This window comes from Nerophis ophidion, linkage group LG01 (assembly GCF_033978795.1).
Source record: "Nerophis ophidion isolate RoL-2023_Sa linkage group LG01, RoL_Noph_v1.0, whole genome shotgun sequence".
NCBI classification, from domain to species: Eukaryota; Metazoa; Chordata; class Actinopteri; order Syngnathiformes; family Syngnathidae; genus Nerophis; species Nerophis ophidion.
In genome coordinates, this window is record NC_084611.1 from 89,854,332 (window position 1) to 89,874,075 (window position 19,744).

The 19,744-nt window shown below is 42.3% G+C and overlaps 1 protein-coding gene across 4 annotated transcripts in view; it reads left to right on the top strand.

Annotated features, from left to right (window-relative positions):
* Positions 1 to 5,066: 5,066 nt before the first annotated feature.
* LOC133561717 (M-protein, striated muscle-like) overlaps positions 5,067 to 19,744 on the top strand; it is a 68,333-nt gene continuing 53,655 nt past the window's right edge. Inside the window, exons 1-4 of one of the 4 annotated variants that reach the window (XM_061915190.1) lie at positions 5,067 to 5,185; positions 10,526 to 10,657; positions 17,516 to 17,608; positions 19,561 to 19,717. In XM_061915190.1, coding sequence (XP_061771174.1) covers positions 10,548 to 10,657; positions 17,516 to 17,608; positions 19,561 to 19,717 — 360 coding nt within the window. In that variant the 5' untranslated portion in view covers positions 5,067 to 5,185; positions 10,526 to 10,547. The remainder of the gene's footprint in view (positions 5,186 to 10,525; positions 10,658 to 17,515; positions 17,609 to 19,560; positions 19,718 to 19,744) is intronic. The other 3 variants (XM_061915199.1, XM_061915209.1, XM_061915218.1) reach the window with 3 other exon arrangements.

A 19,744-nucleotide genomic window follows, 5' to 3' on the forward strand; every position in this document is an offset into this window, starting at 1 on the left:
CGGTGCGTAAAGGATATCACCACATGGGCTCAGGAACACTTTTAAAAAACACTGCCAGTAACTACAGTTAGTCGCGACACTTGTAAGTGCAAGTTAAAACTCTACTATGCAAAGCCACATATTTTTTATCAACAACACCCAGAAACGCCGCCAGCTTTTACTGGGCACGAGCTCATCGAAGATGGACTCATGGAAATGTGGAAAAGTGTTCTGTGGTCTGACGAGTCCACATTTCAAATAGTTTTTGCGTATGTGATGGTATGGGGGTGTATTAGTGCCCAAGGCATGGGTAACTTACACATCAGTGAAGGCACCATTAATGCTGAAAGGTACATACAGGTTTTGGAGCAACTAAGTTGCCATCCAAGCAACGTTATCATGGACGCCCCTGCTTATTTCAGCAGGACGTGGCTTCGTAGTAAAAGAGTGCGGGTACTAGACTGGCCTGCCTGTAGTCCAGACCTGTCTCCCGTTGAAAATGCGTAGGGCATTGTGGAGAGGCGGAGCCGGCGGGCCGACGGCGGGGCAGGGTACGCTGGAACCCTGCCCAAGATGGCGGCAAGAAGACGGAGAATGCGGCGGAGCGGAGAGGCGGGGCGTGCCCGGAGCGACGCCGCCATAATCTGATTCAGGTGCGTGGATCGCGCACCGGCACACGATTTACTTATCTCTGTAGTATAAAAGAGGAGAAGGAGGACAGATCAAGGATGGAGGTGGAGTGTCCGCAGCAGATGCAGTGCATGAGAAGCGAGAGCAACAGAGAACAGCACACGAGAGACGGAGACGCGGCCGGCTGAAGAGCGAATCGGAGAGTGAGAGACGGAGAGCGAGCAGCGGGAGCGGGACGACGCAAAAGACAATATTTATTTGAAAAAAAAAAAAAGAGTCAAATGTGCTCAAAAGCATGTCCTTCCTGGGTGGTCCATTGAACCCGCACGATGACAGCAAAAGAGACTGTCACAGGCATTATGACGTGTAAAATACCACAACGGAGACCCCGGACTGTTGAACAACTTAAGCTGTACATCAAGCAAGAATGGGAAATAATTCCACCTGAAACGCTTCAAAAATGTGTGTGGAAGACTCGCACCTCGGACCGCCGAGGACGGACATGACAGGCGTGGCAGTTTGGAGATTGTGTTTATTTTGCAACAAACTCTTCTTTTCTTTGCCCCTTCTGCTTTTCAGCACTCGCCTCTGGTGACCGTCGCGCTCTTTGGGTTGCTTTTCAGCCTTCCGCGTCTCTGTCTCGCTCTCAGGTTCTCTCTCTCTCATCGGCTCCAACTTCTTCCCCCACGTCCTTCTCGGCTGCTGCCCTTTTGTAGAGTGACAGGTGATCAGGCAACTGCACCCAGGTGGCGTCGATCTCTGAGCCGGCCACGGCACACCACGCCTCGCTGCAGGGCTGCAGGCCACGCCTCCTCACAATGTGTTTCCTCAGTTCCCAAAGGTTTACTGAGTGTTGTTAAAAGGAAAGGCCATGTAACACAGTGGTACAAAATTCCCCCGTCACAACTTTTTGGCAACGTTTCGCTGCCATCAAATTCTAAGATAATTATTATGTGCAAAAAAAACACACAAAAAAATCACAAATTGTTCAACTGTAGAATAAATTGTTCAACTTCAATTCCAGCCACCTTGTCAGGTTTGTACCTGACAGTTTGGTCATGTTTTAGTTTTTCCTCTGTGTTTGTCTTATTTCTTGTCAGCGCTCTTATTTTGTCTTCATTTGATTAGCACCGGGCCACACCTGGTGTCAATCAGCCAGGTGCTATTTAGACCTGCTTGTTCCTCCACTCTGGGCTGGATTATTATCATCACGACTTGTAGCGCTGACCGTTTGTACCTCAACCTGTAGCTGCTTGCAGCCTGCTGTCTGTTTTGTTCCTCGTCTTCTAGTTCCTGTTCCTGGCATCCTGTTTCCTGTCTCCGAGTTCCAGGTTGGTTTTTTGCCTTAATTTTTAACATTAAATTATGTTTTCCTGCTCAATGCCTGCCGTCATCTCTGCATCCTGGGGTTCGTCACCAACACAACATGACACTCCTCTCCTTTTAGACAGCCTCGGAACAGAAGGATCGGGGTGCCCTCCCTAATAAAAGGGGGTTGGGGTCTTTAGATTGTTTTTCACTCCTTGCCCACCCAGCGAGATGGGGGGCCACACTGGTTTTTCGGCCACTTTTCTACTTGTGCTGACTTGAGAGTGAAAATAGCAGCAGGGGGCCGTACAGTAAGACGTTATCGGAGCTGCGGAGTTAAAAATACCCGACTGCTGGCCACAAGTGTCACGTCAAGGAGCCCGGGCGTCTGCCGGAACCTAAAAAGGTCTCCTGTGTCTTTCCCTTCTGTCAAACAATCTCTGACCTTCCAAAAGGCAATAAAATAGAATAGAATAGCAGCGGTAGAAAATGGATGGATGGAGAATAGCAGAATAGGAAGTAGTTTATTGATCCCTGGGGGAAATTCAGCACCACAGTAACAGCATTATTCACATGTGAATAATATTAATACAGTCTATTATACAGCATTATTTACATGTGAATAACATAAATACAGTCTATTATACAGCATTATTCACATGTGAATAATATAAATACAATCTATTATACAGCATTATTCACATGTGAATAGTATAAATACAGTCTATTATACAGCATTATTCACTTGTGAGTAATATAAATAAAGCATCTTATACAGCATTATTCACATGTGAGTAATATAAATAACAGTCAATTTTTCAGCATTATTCAAATGTGAATAACATGAATACAGTCTATTATACAGCATTATTTACATGTGAATAATATAAATACAGTATATTATACAGCATTATTCACTTGTGAGTAATATAAATACAGTCTGTTACACGGCATTATTCACATGTGAATAATATAAATAACAGTCAATTTTACAGCATTATTCAAATGTGAATAACATAAATACAGTCTATTATACAGCATTATTCACATGTGAATAATATAAATACAGTCTATTATAAAGCATTATTTACATGTGAATAACATAAATACAGTCTATTATACAGCATTATTCACATGTGAATAATATAAATACAGCATATTATTCAGCATTATTCACATGTGAGTAATATAAATAACAGTCAATTTTACAGCATTATTCAAATGTGAATAACATAAATACAGTGTATTATACAGCATTATTCAGATGTGAATAACATAAATACAGTCTATTATACAGCATTATTTACATGTGAATAACATAAATACAGTCTATTTTACAGCATTATTCACTTGTGAGTAATATAAATACAGTCTGTTACACGGCATTATTCACATGTGAATAATATAAATAACAGTCAATTTTACAGCATTATTCAAATGTGAATAACATGAATACAGTCTATTATACAGCATTATTCACTTGTGAATAACATAAATACAGTCTATTATACAGCATTATTCACATGTGAATAATATAAATACAGTCTATTATACAGCATTATTCACATGTGAATAACATAAATACAGTCTATTATACAGTATTAGTCACATGTGAATAATATAAATAAAGCATCTTATACAGCATTATTCACATGTGAGTAATATAAATAACAGTCAATTTTTCAGCATTATTCAAATGTGAATAACATGAATACAGTCTATTATACAGCATTATTTACATGTGAATAATATAAATACAGTATATTATACAGCATTATTCACTTGTGAGTAATATAAATAACAGTCAATTTTACAGCATTATTCAAATGTGAATAACATGAATACAGTCTATTATACAGCATTATTTACATGTGAATAACATAAATACAGTCTATTATACAGCATTATTCACATGTGAATAATATAAATACAGTCTATTATACAGCTTTATTTACATGTGAATAACATAAATACAGTCTATTATACAGCATTATTTACATGTGAATAACATAAATACAGTGTTATACAGCATTATTCACATGTGAATAATATAAATACAGTCTATTATACAGCATTATTTACATTTGAATAATATAAATACAGTATATTATACAGCATTATTCACTTGTGAGTAATATAAATAACAGTCAATTTTACAGCATTATTCAAATGTGAATAACATGAATACAGTCTATTATACAGCATTATTTACATGTGAATAACATAAATACAGTCTATTATACAGCATTATTCACATGTGAATAATATAAATACAGTCTTTTATACAGCATTATTTACATGTGAATAACATAAATACAGTCTATTATACAGCATTATTTACATGTGAATAACATAAATACAGTGTTATACAGCATTATTCACATGTGAATAACATAAATACAGTCTATTATACAGCATTATTCAAATGTGAATAACATAAATACAGTCTATTATACAGCATTATTCAGATGTGAATAACATAAATTCAATCTATTATACAGCATTATTCACATGTGAATAATATAAATACAGTTTATTATACAGCGTTATTCACTTGTGAATAACATAAATACAGTCTATTATACATTATTATTCACATGTGAATAACATAAATACAGTCAATTATACAGCATTATTCACATGTGAATAACATGAATACAGTTTGTTATACAGCATTATTCACATGTGAATAACATGAATACAGTCTATTATACAGCATTATTCACATGTGAATAACATAAATTCAGTCTATTATACAGCATCATTCACATGTGAATAACATAAATACAGCATTATTCACATGCAAATAATATATATATATATATATTACGTATATTCTACATTTAAGTACAGTCAAGAAGTAAGTAAGTAGGTCAATAAATAATAATGACGACATACCTTGTGTGACATACTTATTTTGAAAGAATTACCTGCACTGAGCACCAGTTTGATATCAGGATGATAACTATTTTAGGAATGGTCGCCCTAAAAAAAAAATGCGGATTTAAAGACAATAGCTGGTGGATGTTGTGTTTATTGAGGAAGTTTGTCCAAACTGAATGAGAGCAGAATTTGTAGGTAAATGCTAAATATAGTTGTGGTGCATCCATACATGGGGTGGTAGGCTGAGCGGCACCCCCCCCCCTCCTCCTCCCCCAACCCCCCAACCCCCTGATGAGGGGCTAATATTCCTCTTACCATCAGCAAGTGCTTCCCAAGCGACGTCCGCCTGCCCTGCCACCACTTTGCACTCTTTTAATCTCCCGGGGTGAGTCCTCTTTTCTCACTATTTACCTGACGGGGGGTTAGAACCTTCCACAGGCGGGTTGTTGTGGTAGCAGCTGAGCGGGTGGGGGTGGGGTGGGGTCTACCCGCCGAGGTTTGACTTGTTTCCTGTGTCGACCAGCCTGACTCGTTGAATGAGTGGACTTGTACCCGAACCTCTTAGTTTTAAAAAGATGTTCCGCTTGATTGTGAGACGTTGAATATATGGTAAAAAAAAAACATGACGACTCATTTTTAACCTCCACTTTTTCCTCATCTCGGACGACCACGAGCTATTCATAGCCCGGCATTGCAAGGTGGTGAGGTCAAACATTTCAAGCGCTCTCCTCGCGAATTGTTGCATAGGAAAAAAAGTAGAGATGTCCGATAATATCGGCCGATAAATGCTTGAAAATGCGATATCGGAAATTATCGGTATCGGTTTCAAAAACTAAAATTTATGACTTATTTTTAAAAAGTACAGAGCGCCAATAAACCTTAAAGACACTGTCTTTGCATGTCGGTCCAATCACATAATATCTACAGCTTTTCACACATACAAGCGAATGCAAGGCATACTTGGTCAAAAGCCATACAGGTCACACTGATGGTGGCTGTGTAAACAACTTTAACACTGTTACAAATATGTGCCACACTGTGAACCCACACCAAACAACAATAAAAAACAGATTTCGGGAGAACATCCGCACCGTAACACAAGAGAACAAACACCCAGAACCCCCTTGCGGCATAGCTCGGTTGGTAGAGTGGCCGTGCCAGCAACTTGAGGGTTGCAGGTTCGATTCCCGCTTTCGCCATCCTAGTCACTGCCGTTGTGTCCTTGGGCAAGACACTTTATCCACCTGCTCCCAGTGCCACCCACACTGGTTTAAATGTAACTTAGATATTGGGTGTCACTATGTAAAGCGCTTTGAGTCACTTGAGAAAAGCGCTATATAAATATGATTCACTTAACTTCACTTCATTATGTACAAAAGGACTTTACATTGAGCAAACAACCTCAAAGTGTTACAGTGTATTCCAAAAATTATAAAATAAAATAAAAAATAAAAAATAATAATAATAATAATAATTAAAAGATAATAAAAATTAAAAAAAATAAAAACTAGAACAGCCTAATAGCTAGAACTAGTACGCGTATATCTATAAAAATACTTTTTTGTTTTAAAAAAAAAAGTGTTTTTAAGCCTTTTTAAAAAGCATTCACAGTCTGTGGTGCCCTCAGGTGGTCAGGGAGAGCGTTCCACAGTCTCCCGCAGTTCGTAGCTTTGTCCTTGGAGGTGGTTGTGCCTGTTTGGAGCGGAGGTGTCGTGTGGATGATTTGGGGGTGAGTAGTTCTTTGAGGTAGAAGGTGGGGCATTTCCATGGAGGCACTGCTGGGTTAGTCTGGAGACATTGTATTCAATCCTGAGTGGAACAGGAAGACATTGAAGGGATTTGAGAATTGCTGTAGCCTCCGTTCCGGGACGCTACAATATACACTCCTGGGTTGTACTGGTACTAATATAGTATGGCGGTTCTAATGAATCAAAAACTTTACTATACTCTGTTTGAAAAGTATTTTTTTAATTTTTTTAAGGGAGTAGCGGGGGGTGTATGATATATTGTAGCGTCCCGGAAGAGTTAGTGCTGCAAGGGAATCTGGGTATTTGTTCGGTTGTGTTACGGTGCGGATGTTCTCCCCAAATGTGTTTGTCATTCTTGTTTGGTGTGGGTTCACATATTTGTAACAGTGTTAAAGTTGTTTATATGGCCACCCTCAGTGTGACCTGTATGGCTGTTGACCAAGTATGCCTTGCATTCGCTTGTATGTGTGAAAAGCCGTGGATATTATGTGATTGGACCGACATGCAAAGGCAGTGTCTTTAAGGTTTATTGGTGCTCTGTACTTCTCCCTACGTCCATGTACCACTCCGTACAACGGCGTTTTTAAAAAGTCATACATTTTACTTTTTGAAACCGATACTGATAGTTTCCGATATCACATTTTAAAAGCATTTATCGGCCGATAATATCGGCAGTCCGATATTATCGGACATCTCTAGTTATAACAATGAAACGCCATCAGGAAGAGTTGCTTTAAGACATGGCTGGCAAACATCCATCCGCTACTTCTAAATCACTAGTCCTTACCTCCAGGGCAACAAATAAAGTGAGTAAACGGTAAAGTTCCTGTGGTGGGAAAAGTTCTATTGAGCCTGTCAGGTTTAAACACTGATGACATCTATTAAACAGTCAAGAAGCAAGGAGTTAAACAGAGACAGAGTTCAATTTAGCTCATTGAGGAGAAACGTCTGGGCTGTACTCTCTTTACAGTCCTCCACCACATTCTGACGAAAGGTTGTACGCCTCCTCTTTTATTTGGACTTTCCCTGATTACATGGCAACAGCTGTTTCTAAGGGACGGGGGTCATAAACAGCCATCGCCTTTGGTTACAAAAAAGTTCAAAGGAAAGGTGCCTGGAGAAGGGAGTCAGGTCCTGCTTCCTCTCCACTTTGTAAATTAGACTTAAACTTCCTTTTTATTGTCATTCAGATTCGAACGCTACAGTACAGATAGACAGATCTCGGGTCAAGACAAAATCTTCCTGTGGATTACAATACATCAAAGGAACCGACACCTTCGTGTCGCTTCCCATCCTACACAGTGGAGTTTTTACAAGCCTTTTGGTTGGTAAGATCAAAGAAAGCTCTTGTCCCATTGAGCCTGTCAGGTTCAAATACTGATGACATCTATTAAACAGACAAGAAGCAAGGAATTGAACAGAGACAGAATTCAATTTTGCTCATTGAGGAGATACGTCTGGGCTGTACTCTCTTTACAGTCCTCCACCACGCTCTGACGAAAGGTTGTACGCCTCCTCTTTTATTTGGACTTTCCCTGATTACATGGCAACAGCTGTTTCTAAGGGACGGTGGTCGTAAACAGCCGTCGCCTTTGGTTACAAAAAAGTTCAAAGGAAAGGTGCCTGGAGAAGGGAGTCAGGTCCTGCTTCCTCTCCGCTTTGTAAATTAGACTTAAACTTCCTTTTTATTGTCATTCAGATTCGAACGCTACAGTACAGATAGACAGATCTCGGGTCAAGACAAAATCTTCCTGTGGATTACAATACATCAAAGGAACCGACACCTTCTTGTCGCTTCCCATCCTACACAGTGGAATTTTTACAAGCCTTTTGATTGGTAAGATCAAAGAAAGCTTTTGTCCCCTTGAGCCTGTCAGGTTCAAATACTGATGACATCTATTAAAGAGACAAGAAGCAAGGAGTTAAACAGAGACAGAGTTCAATTTAGCTCATTGAGGAGAAACGTCTGGGCTGTACTCTCTTTACAGTCCTCCACCACGCTCTGACGAAAGGTTGTACGCCTCCTCTTTCATTTGGACTTTACCTGATTACATGGCAACAGCTGTTTCCAAGGGACGGGGGTCATAAACAGCTGTTGCCTTTGGTTACAAAAAATTTCAAAGAAAAAGTGCCTTGAGAGGGGTTAGGTCCTGCTTCCTCTCCACTTTGTAAATTAGACTTAGACTTCCTTTTTATTGTCATTCAGATTTGAACGTTACAGTACAGATAGACAGATCTCGGGTCAAGACAAAATCTTCCTGCGGATTACAATACATCAAAGAAACCGACACGTTCTTGTCGCTTCCCATCCTACACAGTGGAGTTTTTACAAGCCTTTTGATTGGTAAGATCAAAGACAGTTCTTGTCGCATTGAGCCCGTTCGGTTCAAATACTGATGACATCTATTAAACAGACAAGAAGCAAGGAGTTAAACAGACACAGAGTTCAATTTAGCTCATTGAGGAGAAACGTCTGGGCTGTACTCTTTGTACAGTCCTCCACCACGATCTGACGAAAGGTTGTACGCCTCCTCTTTTATTTGGACTTTCCCTGATTACATGGCGACAGCTGTTTCTAAAAGAAGGGGGGTCGTAAACACCTATCGCCTTTGGTTACAAAACAGTTCAAAGAAAAGGTGCCTGAAGGGCGGTCAGGTCCTGCTTCCTTTCCGCTTTGTAAATTAGACTTAGACTTCCTTTTTATTGTCATTCAGATTTGAACGTTACAGTACAGATAGACAGATCTCGGGTCAAGACAAAATCTTCCTGCGGATTACAATACATCAAAGAAACCGACACGTTCTTGTCGCTTCCCATCCTGAACAGTGGAGTTTTACAAGCCTTTTGGTTGGTAAGATCAAAGACAGTTCTTGTCGCATTGAGCCCGTTCGGTTCAAATACTGATGACATCTATTAAACAGACAAGAAGCAAGGAGTTAAACAGAGACAGAATTCAATTTAGCTCATTGAGGAGATACGTCTGGGCTGTACTCTATGTACAGTCCTCCACCACGCTCTGACGAAAGGTTGTACGCCTCCTCTTTTATTTGGACTTTACCTGATTACATGGCGACAGCTGTTTCTAAAAGAAGGGGGGTCGTAAACAGCCGTCGCCTTTGGTTACAAAACAGTTCAAAGAAAAGGTGCCTGGAGAAGGGAGTCAGGTCCTGCTTCCTCTCCGCTTTGTAGATTAGACTTAGACTTCCTTATTATTGTCATTCAGATTTGAACGCTACAGTACAGATAGACAGATCTCGGGTCAAGACAAAATCTTCCTGCGGATTACAATACATCAAAGGAACCGACACCTTCTTGTCGCTTCCCATCCTACACAGTGGAGTTTTTACAAGCCTTTTGATTGGTAAGATCAAAGAAAGCTTTTGTCCCCTTGAGCCTGTCAGGTTCAAATACTGATGACATCTATTACAGAGACAAGAAGCAAGGAGTTAAACAGACACTGAGTTCAATTTAGCTCATTGAGGAGAAACGTCTGGGCTGTACTCTTCGTACAGTCCTCCACCAGGCTCTGACGAAAGGTTGTACGCCTCCTCTTTCATTTGGACTTTCCCTGATTACATGGCGACAGCTGTTTCTAAAAGAAGGGGGGTCGTAAACAGCCGTCGCCTTCGGTTACAAAACAGTTCAAAGGAAAGGTGCCTGGAGAGGGAGTCAGGTCCAGCTTCCTCTCCGCTTTGTAGATATCGGTTCAAGACAAAATCTTCCTGTGGATTTCAATACATCAAAGAAACCGACACCTTCATGTCGCTTCCCATCCTACACAGTGGAGTTTTACAAGCCTTTTGGTTGGTAAGATCAAAGACAGCTTTAGTCGTTGAAACACAAAAGTTGTGTGATAACTTGGATACAATTATTCTGACAGAGCCTCTAACGGCGCTAACAGGACGTCTTCTGTTGATGCACGTATGTGGTCTAACACCCCTCCCTTCTCCCCCCCCAACCCGGTCCATGTGGCGAAGGTCTCCTTGAAGCGTTCCAGTCATGGCTTCCAAAGTCCTTCCCTGGTACAGGAGGAAGCACGGCAGCCAGGTCAAAAGTGACTTAGCGTATCAGTACAGCACTAAGCGTGTGGTCAGCCAGCAGACACAAAGGTACGAAGGTGACGTCCGCCGGCCTCTGGCTTGTGTGTGCTTGCCGCTAAAGGCTCGTGTCCACGTCCTGGCTGACAGCTCGCTGGCCCTCCTACACGTGACCCATCGCAGACGGACTTGGGTCGGTGATGGTGTCACCCCTTGGCGTCCTTTGGTCCCTCTTTGTCCTTAAAAATGGACAGACCAGTGTTCTTTCAGATCCCATAAACTCAGGAACCGTGTCCGTACAAACACAGTCTCTCCATTCTAACTCCTTCCAGTTCCAAATCAGTGAGACAACATGGAAATAGAAGTGCAGTACTACCTCGGGTTGCAAGTTGTTGGGACCACAGGGGAGAGTCCTCGCAGATTCTTTTATTCTAAAGCTGTATGAATAATGCGAGGCGACGAGAACTGAGCGGGAATGATTTTGCAAACCCTAGCAATACCATCAGGTGACACCCCAATAAGTTGTTCAATTTCTTTAAGTCGGGGTCCACGTTAATCAGTTCATGGTAGGCGTCAAAGTGGTTTTCACCGAGGGCCACATCGCAGTTACCCTATTTCCTTGACTTGCCGCCGAGGCGCTAATTAATTTAAAACCTCTTCTCACTCCGGCGTTTACCAAAGGCATGCGGTAAATTTAGGCCTGGGCTTAAAAATTTGAGTGTGATGTAAGGATACCATCATGAAAAGCACATTTATTATGGTCTTACCTTTACTTATAAATGAAGTCCATGCGCAGCTCCTTCTGATCAAAAGCATCGATAACTTGTTTATAGAAGTCTTCCTTATCTTTCTTCAGTTTTAAAAGTCTCTCTGTCTCGATGGTCCTTTATTACCTCCTGCTTCGATTGAAAGTCCAGTTTAGAAAACTGTTTTATTTTAGATATGTAATCCTCCATGTGAAAAGTGCTAGCGAGAGGAAAAAATACACGATCTTGCGGCTTGTTGTCACTTCTTCAGCAGCCGAGTAGTCGCAAGAAGGATCACTATCGCCCTCTACCACCAGGAGGCGGGGGTCATTTAATGACCTATATTTGACACACGCAGCTACAGTATATTAATAAAACATAGCTGCTTACTGTTCTTTTTGGCATTATTCAATAGCTTGGACCTTAAATCCTACTGGGGCGGCATAGCTCGGTTGGTAGAGCGGCCGTGCCAGCAACTTGAGGGTTGCAGGTTCGATTCCCGCTTCCGCCATCCTAGTCACTGCCGTTGTGTCCTTGGGCAAGGCACTTTACCCACCTGCTCCCAGTGCCACACTGGTTTAAATGTAACTTAGATATTTAGTTTCACTATGTAAAACGCTTTGAGTCACTAGAGAAAAGCGCTATATAAACATAATTCCGTTCAATTCAGTACTGAATAGCTCTTAATCTTCTTCCCTTCATGCGATTTCAAATGATTGAAATCAGCCTCCTCCATTTTGAGAATGACGACAGGTGAAGTGTCACTCGTGACGTGACGAGTTTGACCCGGTGGAAATTTTAGGCATATGCTAATTATTTGGCGAAACGAGTTTGACCCGGAAGTAATTCTAGGCAGGCGCATACTATATACCCGGCGGCAATTCAAGGAAATACGGTAGACTGCTTGTGTCCTGACAAACTGGTGCGCCTGAGGTACTGTACTGCCAAAGAACTTTCCGTTGGACCGCTTTACGCACAAAGTCGCCACCGAAAGCGCTTCATGCTGCTTTAGCTTGACTCGAGCTCAGAAGGCGCTATGGTCCGGCCTGGGAAGGATCACCTGGGAAGACTCGGAGAGCCCGTTGTTGCGACACGGCAGCGGTTGTCGCCAGAGGCCAAGGCGAGGCTTCTCCGGTCTTCTCACAGCCACTAACGCTCCGCAGCTTCTGCCAACACTGCGCTTGTTTTAGTGCTGGGCTGTGCAGCAACTTTTGATACTTTGTCTACGTCAGGGCTACTCAACCACAAAACCCAAAAGCAGTGAAGTTGTCACGATGTGTAAATGGTAAAAAAAAACGGAATAAAAAGATTTGCAAACCCTTTTCCACCTATATTTAATAGAATAGACTGCAAGGACAAGATACTTAACGTTCGAGCTGGAAAACGTTGCAAATATTAGCTCATTTGGAATTTGACGTCTGCAACGTGTTTCAAAAAAGCTGGCACAAGTGGCAAAAAAGAATGCTCATCAAACACTTATTCGGAACATCCCCACAGGTGAACAGGCTAATTGGGAACAGGTGGGTGCCATGATCGGGTATAAAAGCAGCTTCCATGAAATGCTCAGTCGTCCACAAACGAGGACAGGGTGAGGGTCCCCACTTTGTCAACAATCAATCAATCAATCAATGTTTATTTATATAGCCCCAAATCACAAATGTCTCAAAGGACTGCACAAATCATTACGACTACAACATCCTCGGAAGAACCCACAAAAGGGCAAGGAAAACTCACACCCAGTGGGCAGGGAGAATTCACATCCAGTGGGACGCCAGTGACAATGCTGACTATGAGAAACCTTGGAGAGGACCTCAGATGTGGGCAACCCCCCCCCTCTGGGGGACCGAAAGCAATGGATGTCGAGCGGGTCTAACATGATACTGTGAAAGTTCAATCCATAGTGGCTCCAACACAGCCGCGAGAGTTCAGTTCAAGCGGATCCAAGACAGCAGCGAGAGTCCCGTCCACAGGAAACCATCCCAAGCGGAGGCGGATCAGCAGCGTAGAGATGTCCCCAATCGATACAGACGAGCGGTCCATCCTGGGTCTCGACTCTGGACAGCCAGTACTTCATCCATGGTCATCGGACCGGACCCCCTCCACAAGGGAGGGGGGGACATAGGAGAAAGAAAAGAAGCGGCAGATCAACTGGTCTAAAAAGGAGGTCTATTTAAAGGCTAGAGTATACATATGAGTTTTAAGGTGAGACTTAAATGCTTCTACTGAGGTAGCATCTCGAACTGTTAAATGCCTGAGAAAATGGTTTAAAGGGGAACATTATCACAATTTCAAAAGGGTTAAAAACAATAAAAATCAGTTCCCAGTGGCTCGTTGTATTTTTTGAAGTTTTTTTCAAAATTTTACCGGTCTCGGAATATCCCTAAATAAAGCTTTAAAGTGCCTTATTTTCGCTATCTTCAAAACCACTATTCATTTCCCTGTGACGTCACACAGTGCTGCCAATGTAAACAAACAATGGGAATACCACAGCAAGATATAGCGACATTAGCCCAGATTCAAACTCGGATTTCAGCGACTTAAGCGATTCAACAGATTACGCATGTATTGAAACAGATGGTTGGAGTATGAAAGAATTGAAGAAGAAACTGAAGCTATTGAGCGAATAGCTATTGACGCTATTCATAGCCATAGCATGGCCGAATAGCTGCGTTAGCATCGCCGGTAAAATGTGCGGACCAAACGATCAGGACTTTCGCATCTTTTGACACTGGAGCAACTTAAATCTGTCGATTGGTAAGTGTTTGTTTCGCATTAAATGTGGGTGGAAGGGAACGTAATATAGTTGCAAATGCATCTGCAGGTTATCCATACATCTCTGTGCCATGTCTGCTTTAGCACCGCCGGTAAATAGCATGTTAGCATCGATTAGCGTAGCATGTTAGCATTGATTAGCTGGCAGTCAACATCAACAAAGCTCACCTTTGTGATTTCGTTGACTATCGTTGCAAATGCATCCGCAGGTTATCCATACATCTCTGTGCCATGTCTGCTTTAGCACCGCCGGTAAAATGTGGAGACACTCCGGCACTTTCAATGGGGGTCTGGCGGCAGACACTTTGGCATCTTCGGGCCGGTGGTGCAACTTGAATCCCTCCCTGTTAGTGTTGTTACACCCTCCGACAACACACCGTCGAGGCATGATGTCTCCAAGGTTCCAAAAAATAGTCAAAAAAACGGAAAATAACAGAGCTGAGACCCGGTGGGACCAGGTGGGAAGCTTTTAGCCATTAGCCACGCAAACAGCCGGTGTTTCTTTGTTTAAAATTCCCGAAGTTGAAGCTTTACTATGGATCAGAGCGGTCAAGCGAACATGGATACCAACTAGATGTCAACCGTCAGTTTTCGGTGAAAAAATTGTGGTAATAAGTCTGCTCTTACCGGAGACATCAGCGGAGCTTCCGTCCTCCTGCAGCTGCGTGACTTCGCTCAGAGACTCTGGCGTCAACACACCCGTGGCCACACTCCTCCCGACTTTCAGGTACTATTTAATCTCACTAAAACACTAGCAACACAATAGAAAGATAAGGGATTTTCTGTCAGGCTTTCCTCTGACAGTTTGACTACGTTTTAGTTTTTTCTTCTGCATTTGTTTTCTCTGTGTTTAGTAGTTCCTGTCTAGTGCTCTTATTTTGGTTCGGCTTCCTGTCTGTCTCCCTGTGTCCTGTTTTCACTCAGCTGCGGCTGATTGGCATCTGGCCACACCTGGTGTCAATCAGCCAGCTCCTATTTTACCTGCTTTGTTCCTCCAGTCAGGGCTGGATCATTGTATTGTTGTGTCATTTTCTACTTGTCATTCCTACTGGTCCTGTGATTGCAGCGTAGCAGTAAGTTATATTTGGTAAATGTTTGTAGTTTACTGTTTTTTTGTTCCCTGCTTTCGATTTGTTTGTTCATAGCCCTTAGTTTGTTATACCCGCCCCACATGCGTGCTTTTTGTTTGTACCCTTTGTTTGTTCTAGTTGTAGTATTTTAAATTAAAACCATGTTTTCCCATTCAATGCCTGCCTCCATCTCTGCATCTTGGGGTTCGTCACCAAATAACTCTGACATTTTCCAGAATTATCCCTAGTAAATGTCTCTAATAACATATGAATCGCTCCCACTGCAATCGCCTTTTTTTTTCTTCTAGTCCTTCACTCTAAATTTCCTCATCCACAAATCTTTCATTCTCGCTCAAATTAATAGAGAAATTGTCGCTTTCTCGGTCCGAAGCGCTCTTGCTACTGGTGGCCATGATTGTAAACAATGTTCAGATGTTAGGAGCTCCACAACCCGTGACGTCACGCGCACATCGTCTGCTACTTCCGGTAAAGGCAAGGCTTTTTTTATTAGCGACCAAAAGTTGCAAACTTTATCGTCGATGTTCTCCTACTAAATCCTTTCAGCAAAAATAAGGCAATATCGCGAAATGATCAAGTACGACACATAGAATGGACCTGCTATCCGCGTTTGAATAAGATCTCATTTCAGTAGGCCTTTAATAAATAAGAAACTGATGACATAGTGCTATATTTTACTTCTTTATCTCTTTTTTTTTCCAACCAAAAATGCTTTGCTCTAATTAGGGGGTACTTGAGTTAAAGAAATGTTCACAGGGGGTACATCACTGAAAAAAGGTTGAGAACCACTGTTATAAAGCACACTGTTTGTATTAAACATGCTTCACTGATTCGAGTCTTTGGCGAGCGCCGTTTTGTCCCACTAATTTTGGCGGTCCTTGAACTCATCGTAGTTTGTTTATAAGTACAACTTCCTCCGACTTTCTAAGACGTGTTTTATATCACTTCTTTTTCTGTCTCATTTTGTCCACCGAACTCTTAAAGTTGTGCGTGAATGCACAAAGGTGAGTTTTGTTGATGTTATTGACTTGTGTGGCGTTCTAATCCGACATATTTGGTCACTGCATGACTGCAAGCTAATCGATGCTAACATGCTATTTAGGCTAACTATAAGTACATATTGCATCATTATGCCTCATTTGTAGCTATATTTGAGCTCATTTAGTTTCCTTTAAGTCCTCTTAATTCAATTTATATCTCATGACACACTCTCTGTATGTAATATGGCTTTTAATTGTTTGCGGCTCCAGACAGATTTGTCTTTGTATTTTCAACATTTCGGGTTGCCGACTTACCGTATTTCCTTGAATTGCCGCCAGGGCGCTAATTAATTCAAATCCTCCTCTCACTCCGGCACTTACCAAAGGCCTTCGCTTATAAATTTGAGTGTGATGTAAGGATACCATCATGAAAAGCACATTAAATATAAAAAAATGTTATTATGGTCTTACCTTTACTTATAAATAAAGTCCATGCACAGCTCCTTCTGATCAAAAGCATCGATAACTTGTTTATAGAAGTCTTCCTTATATTTCTTCAGTTTTAAAATCTCTCTGTCTCGATGGAGATCTTCCTTTATTACCTCCTGCTTCGATCGAAAGTCCAGTTTAGAAAACTGTTTTATTTTAGATATGTAATCCTCCATGTTAAAAGTGCGAGCGAGAGGAAAAAATAAACTCTTGCTGCCTGTTTTCACTTCTTCTGCAGCCGAGTAGTCGCAAGAAGGATCACTAGCGCCCTCTACCACCAGGAGGCGGGAGTCATTTAATGACTCATATTTGTCACACGCAGCTACGGTATATTAATAAAACTGTTCTTTTTAGCATATTCAATAACTCGGACCTTAAATCCTACTGAATAGCTCTTAATCTTCTCCCCTTTATGCGATTTCAAATTATTGAAATCAGCCTCCTCCATTTTGAAAATGATGACAGTGACGTGACGAGTTTGACCCGGAGGAAATTCCAGGCATATGCTAATTGTTCTGCGAAACGAGTTTGACTTGGCGGAAATTCTAGACATGCGCTAATAAAAATAATATATTGCGTTAATCCTGAGCTGGCGGTAATACTAAGCATGCGCTAATTATTTTACGAAACGAGTTTGACCCGGCAGTAATTATAGGCAGGCACATACTATATACCCGGCGGCAATTCAATGAAATACAGTATCTTGATATAAGTATAACGTTGCAATGTTTTACCACCAAGAACAAAAGTGTTCACCTGTAGGAGGACCATCCCCATTGGGGACTTGGCAGTGTTTCCATGCGACCAGAAGATCCACTCCGTAGATTTATTGACGGGCCTTTTCCCCCCCTGCAGGAAATCAAGTTCTAAGTCGGCGACCCAGGTGCAGGCCCAGGCCACAGAGGCTATGGCGGAAGCAGCCTATACCATCCCGGTGTTCCGGCAGAGGTGAGGCCCCCCCCCCCTCAAGGCTGGCGGTCACATGTCACGCTATTTCGGGTGTGAGCTCACACCTACTCAGTCTGGCAGCCGAGTGTCACGATATGCCGACTACGGTGGAATGATAGCAATAACGATGTTCATGAAAAATGTAGGGCGTCATGTGTGAAAGTACAGTGGAATCTCGATTTAAGAACTTGACTGGTTCTTGAACAGAAGTTCATCAATGAAAAAGTTTGTATAGTGAAGGACATTTGAATAAATATGAATAACGGGTTTCGGCCTCACCAAAAGCCATATTTTAGTGAAGGTTTGTACACTTTTAAGACAGTATAAAGTACTACACAGTACTGTATATCAAGCAGACATAACAAGGACGTGATGGATCGACTTTCTTTGTACTAACAAGACAAAAGTACAACAAGCTAAACGGTCCTCTGTATGCTCTGCTCTGCCAACACGCGCACACACACACAAGTCCCTTGGGTGCCCTCACAAATGATCAGAAATCACAAATATCATGGTTGGTTCACACAGAGGGACATGGTTCGGTTACAGAGACATGGTTCGGTCACAAAGAGATGGTCTGTACACAGAGGCATGGTTCGTACATGGAGACATTGTTTGTAAACGGAGTCTTTGCTCGCTTACAGAGACATGGTTCGCACACAGAGACATGGCTTGTATACAGAGACATGGTTTGTACGTAGAGACGCAGTTCATACACAGACACATTGTTTGTACCCAGAGACATTGCTGGTACGTTGAGACGCAGTTCATACACAGAGACATGGCTCGTACGCAGAGACGCGGTTCGTACACAGACACATGGCTGTTATTCAGAGACATGGTTCGTACACAGAGACATGATTTGTACACAGAGACGTGGTTCATACACAGCGACGTGGTTCATACACAGAGACATGGTCCGTACACAGAAACAATATTTGTACACAGAGACGCGGTTCATACACAGAGACATAGTTTGTACACAAAGACGTAGTTCGTACACAGAGACATGGTTCGTACACAAAGACGTGGTTCGTACACAGAGACATGGTTCGTACACAAAGATGTGGTTCGTACACAGAGACATGGTTCGTACACAGAGACATGGTTCGTACACAGAGACGTGGTTCGTGCACAGAGGCATGGTTCATACGCAGAGATGTGGCTCATACACAGAGACGTGGTTCATACACAGCGACGTGGTTCATACACAGCGACGTGGTTCATACAGAGACATGGGCCGTACACAGAAACAATATTTGTACACAACAAACATGTCTCTGTTCATACACAGAGACATGGTTCGTACACAAAGACGTGGTTCGTGCACAGAGGCATGGTTCATCCACAGAGACTTGGTTCGTACACAGGGGCGTGGTTCGTACACAGGGGCGTGGTTCGTACACAGAGACATGGTTCGTACACAGAGACGTGGTTCGTGCACAGAGGCATGGTTCATACACAGAGACGGGGCTCGCACACAGGCACGTGGTTCGTAAACAGAGACATGGTTCGTACACAGGGACGTGGTCCGTAAACAGAGACATGGTTCGTACACAGAGACGTGGTTCGTACACAGAGACATGGCTCGTACACAGAGACATGGTCCATACACAGAGACATTGTTCATACACAGAGACAAGGCTTGTACGCAGAGACGTGGTTCATACACGTAGACATGATCCGTACACAGAGACATGGTTCATACACAGAGACATGGTTCGTGTACAGAGATATAGTTCCAAAACAGAGGCATGGTTCTTATTCAGAGACATGGTTCGTACACAGACACACGGTTGTACACAGAGACATATTTGTCTACATCAAAAAGGTTGTCAATCAAACAGTTTGGGTTGATAAATGGAGATCCCACTGTTCAAATCACCTAAAAGTGTTTGGAATGATGAAAATCAGGGCAACTGTGTGTTGCATGGACTGATGTTCAATAACAGGCATGTCGCTAGGACCACTGAGGAGACGGAAGAGACCGAAGAGTACCAGAGAGTCACCACAAAGGTGGAAAAAGGATTGGCTGCCATTCAGGAAGAACTCCAAAGGATCAGGACTGCCACCAAGACTCAAGTGGATAATCTCGCTATCGAGAAAGAGGCAAGTTGTCCTCGTCCGATGATCTTT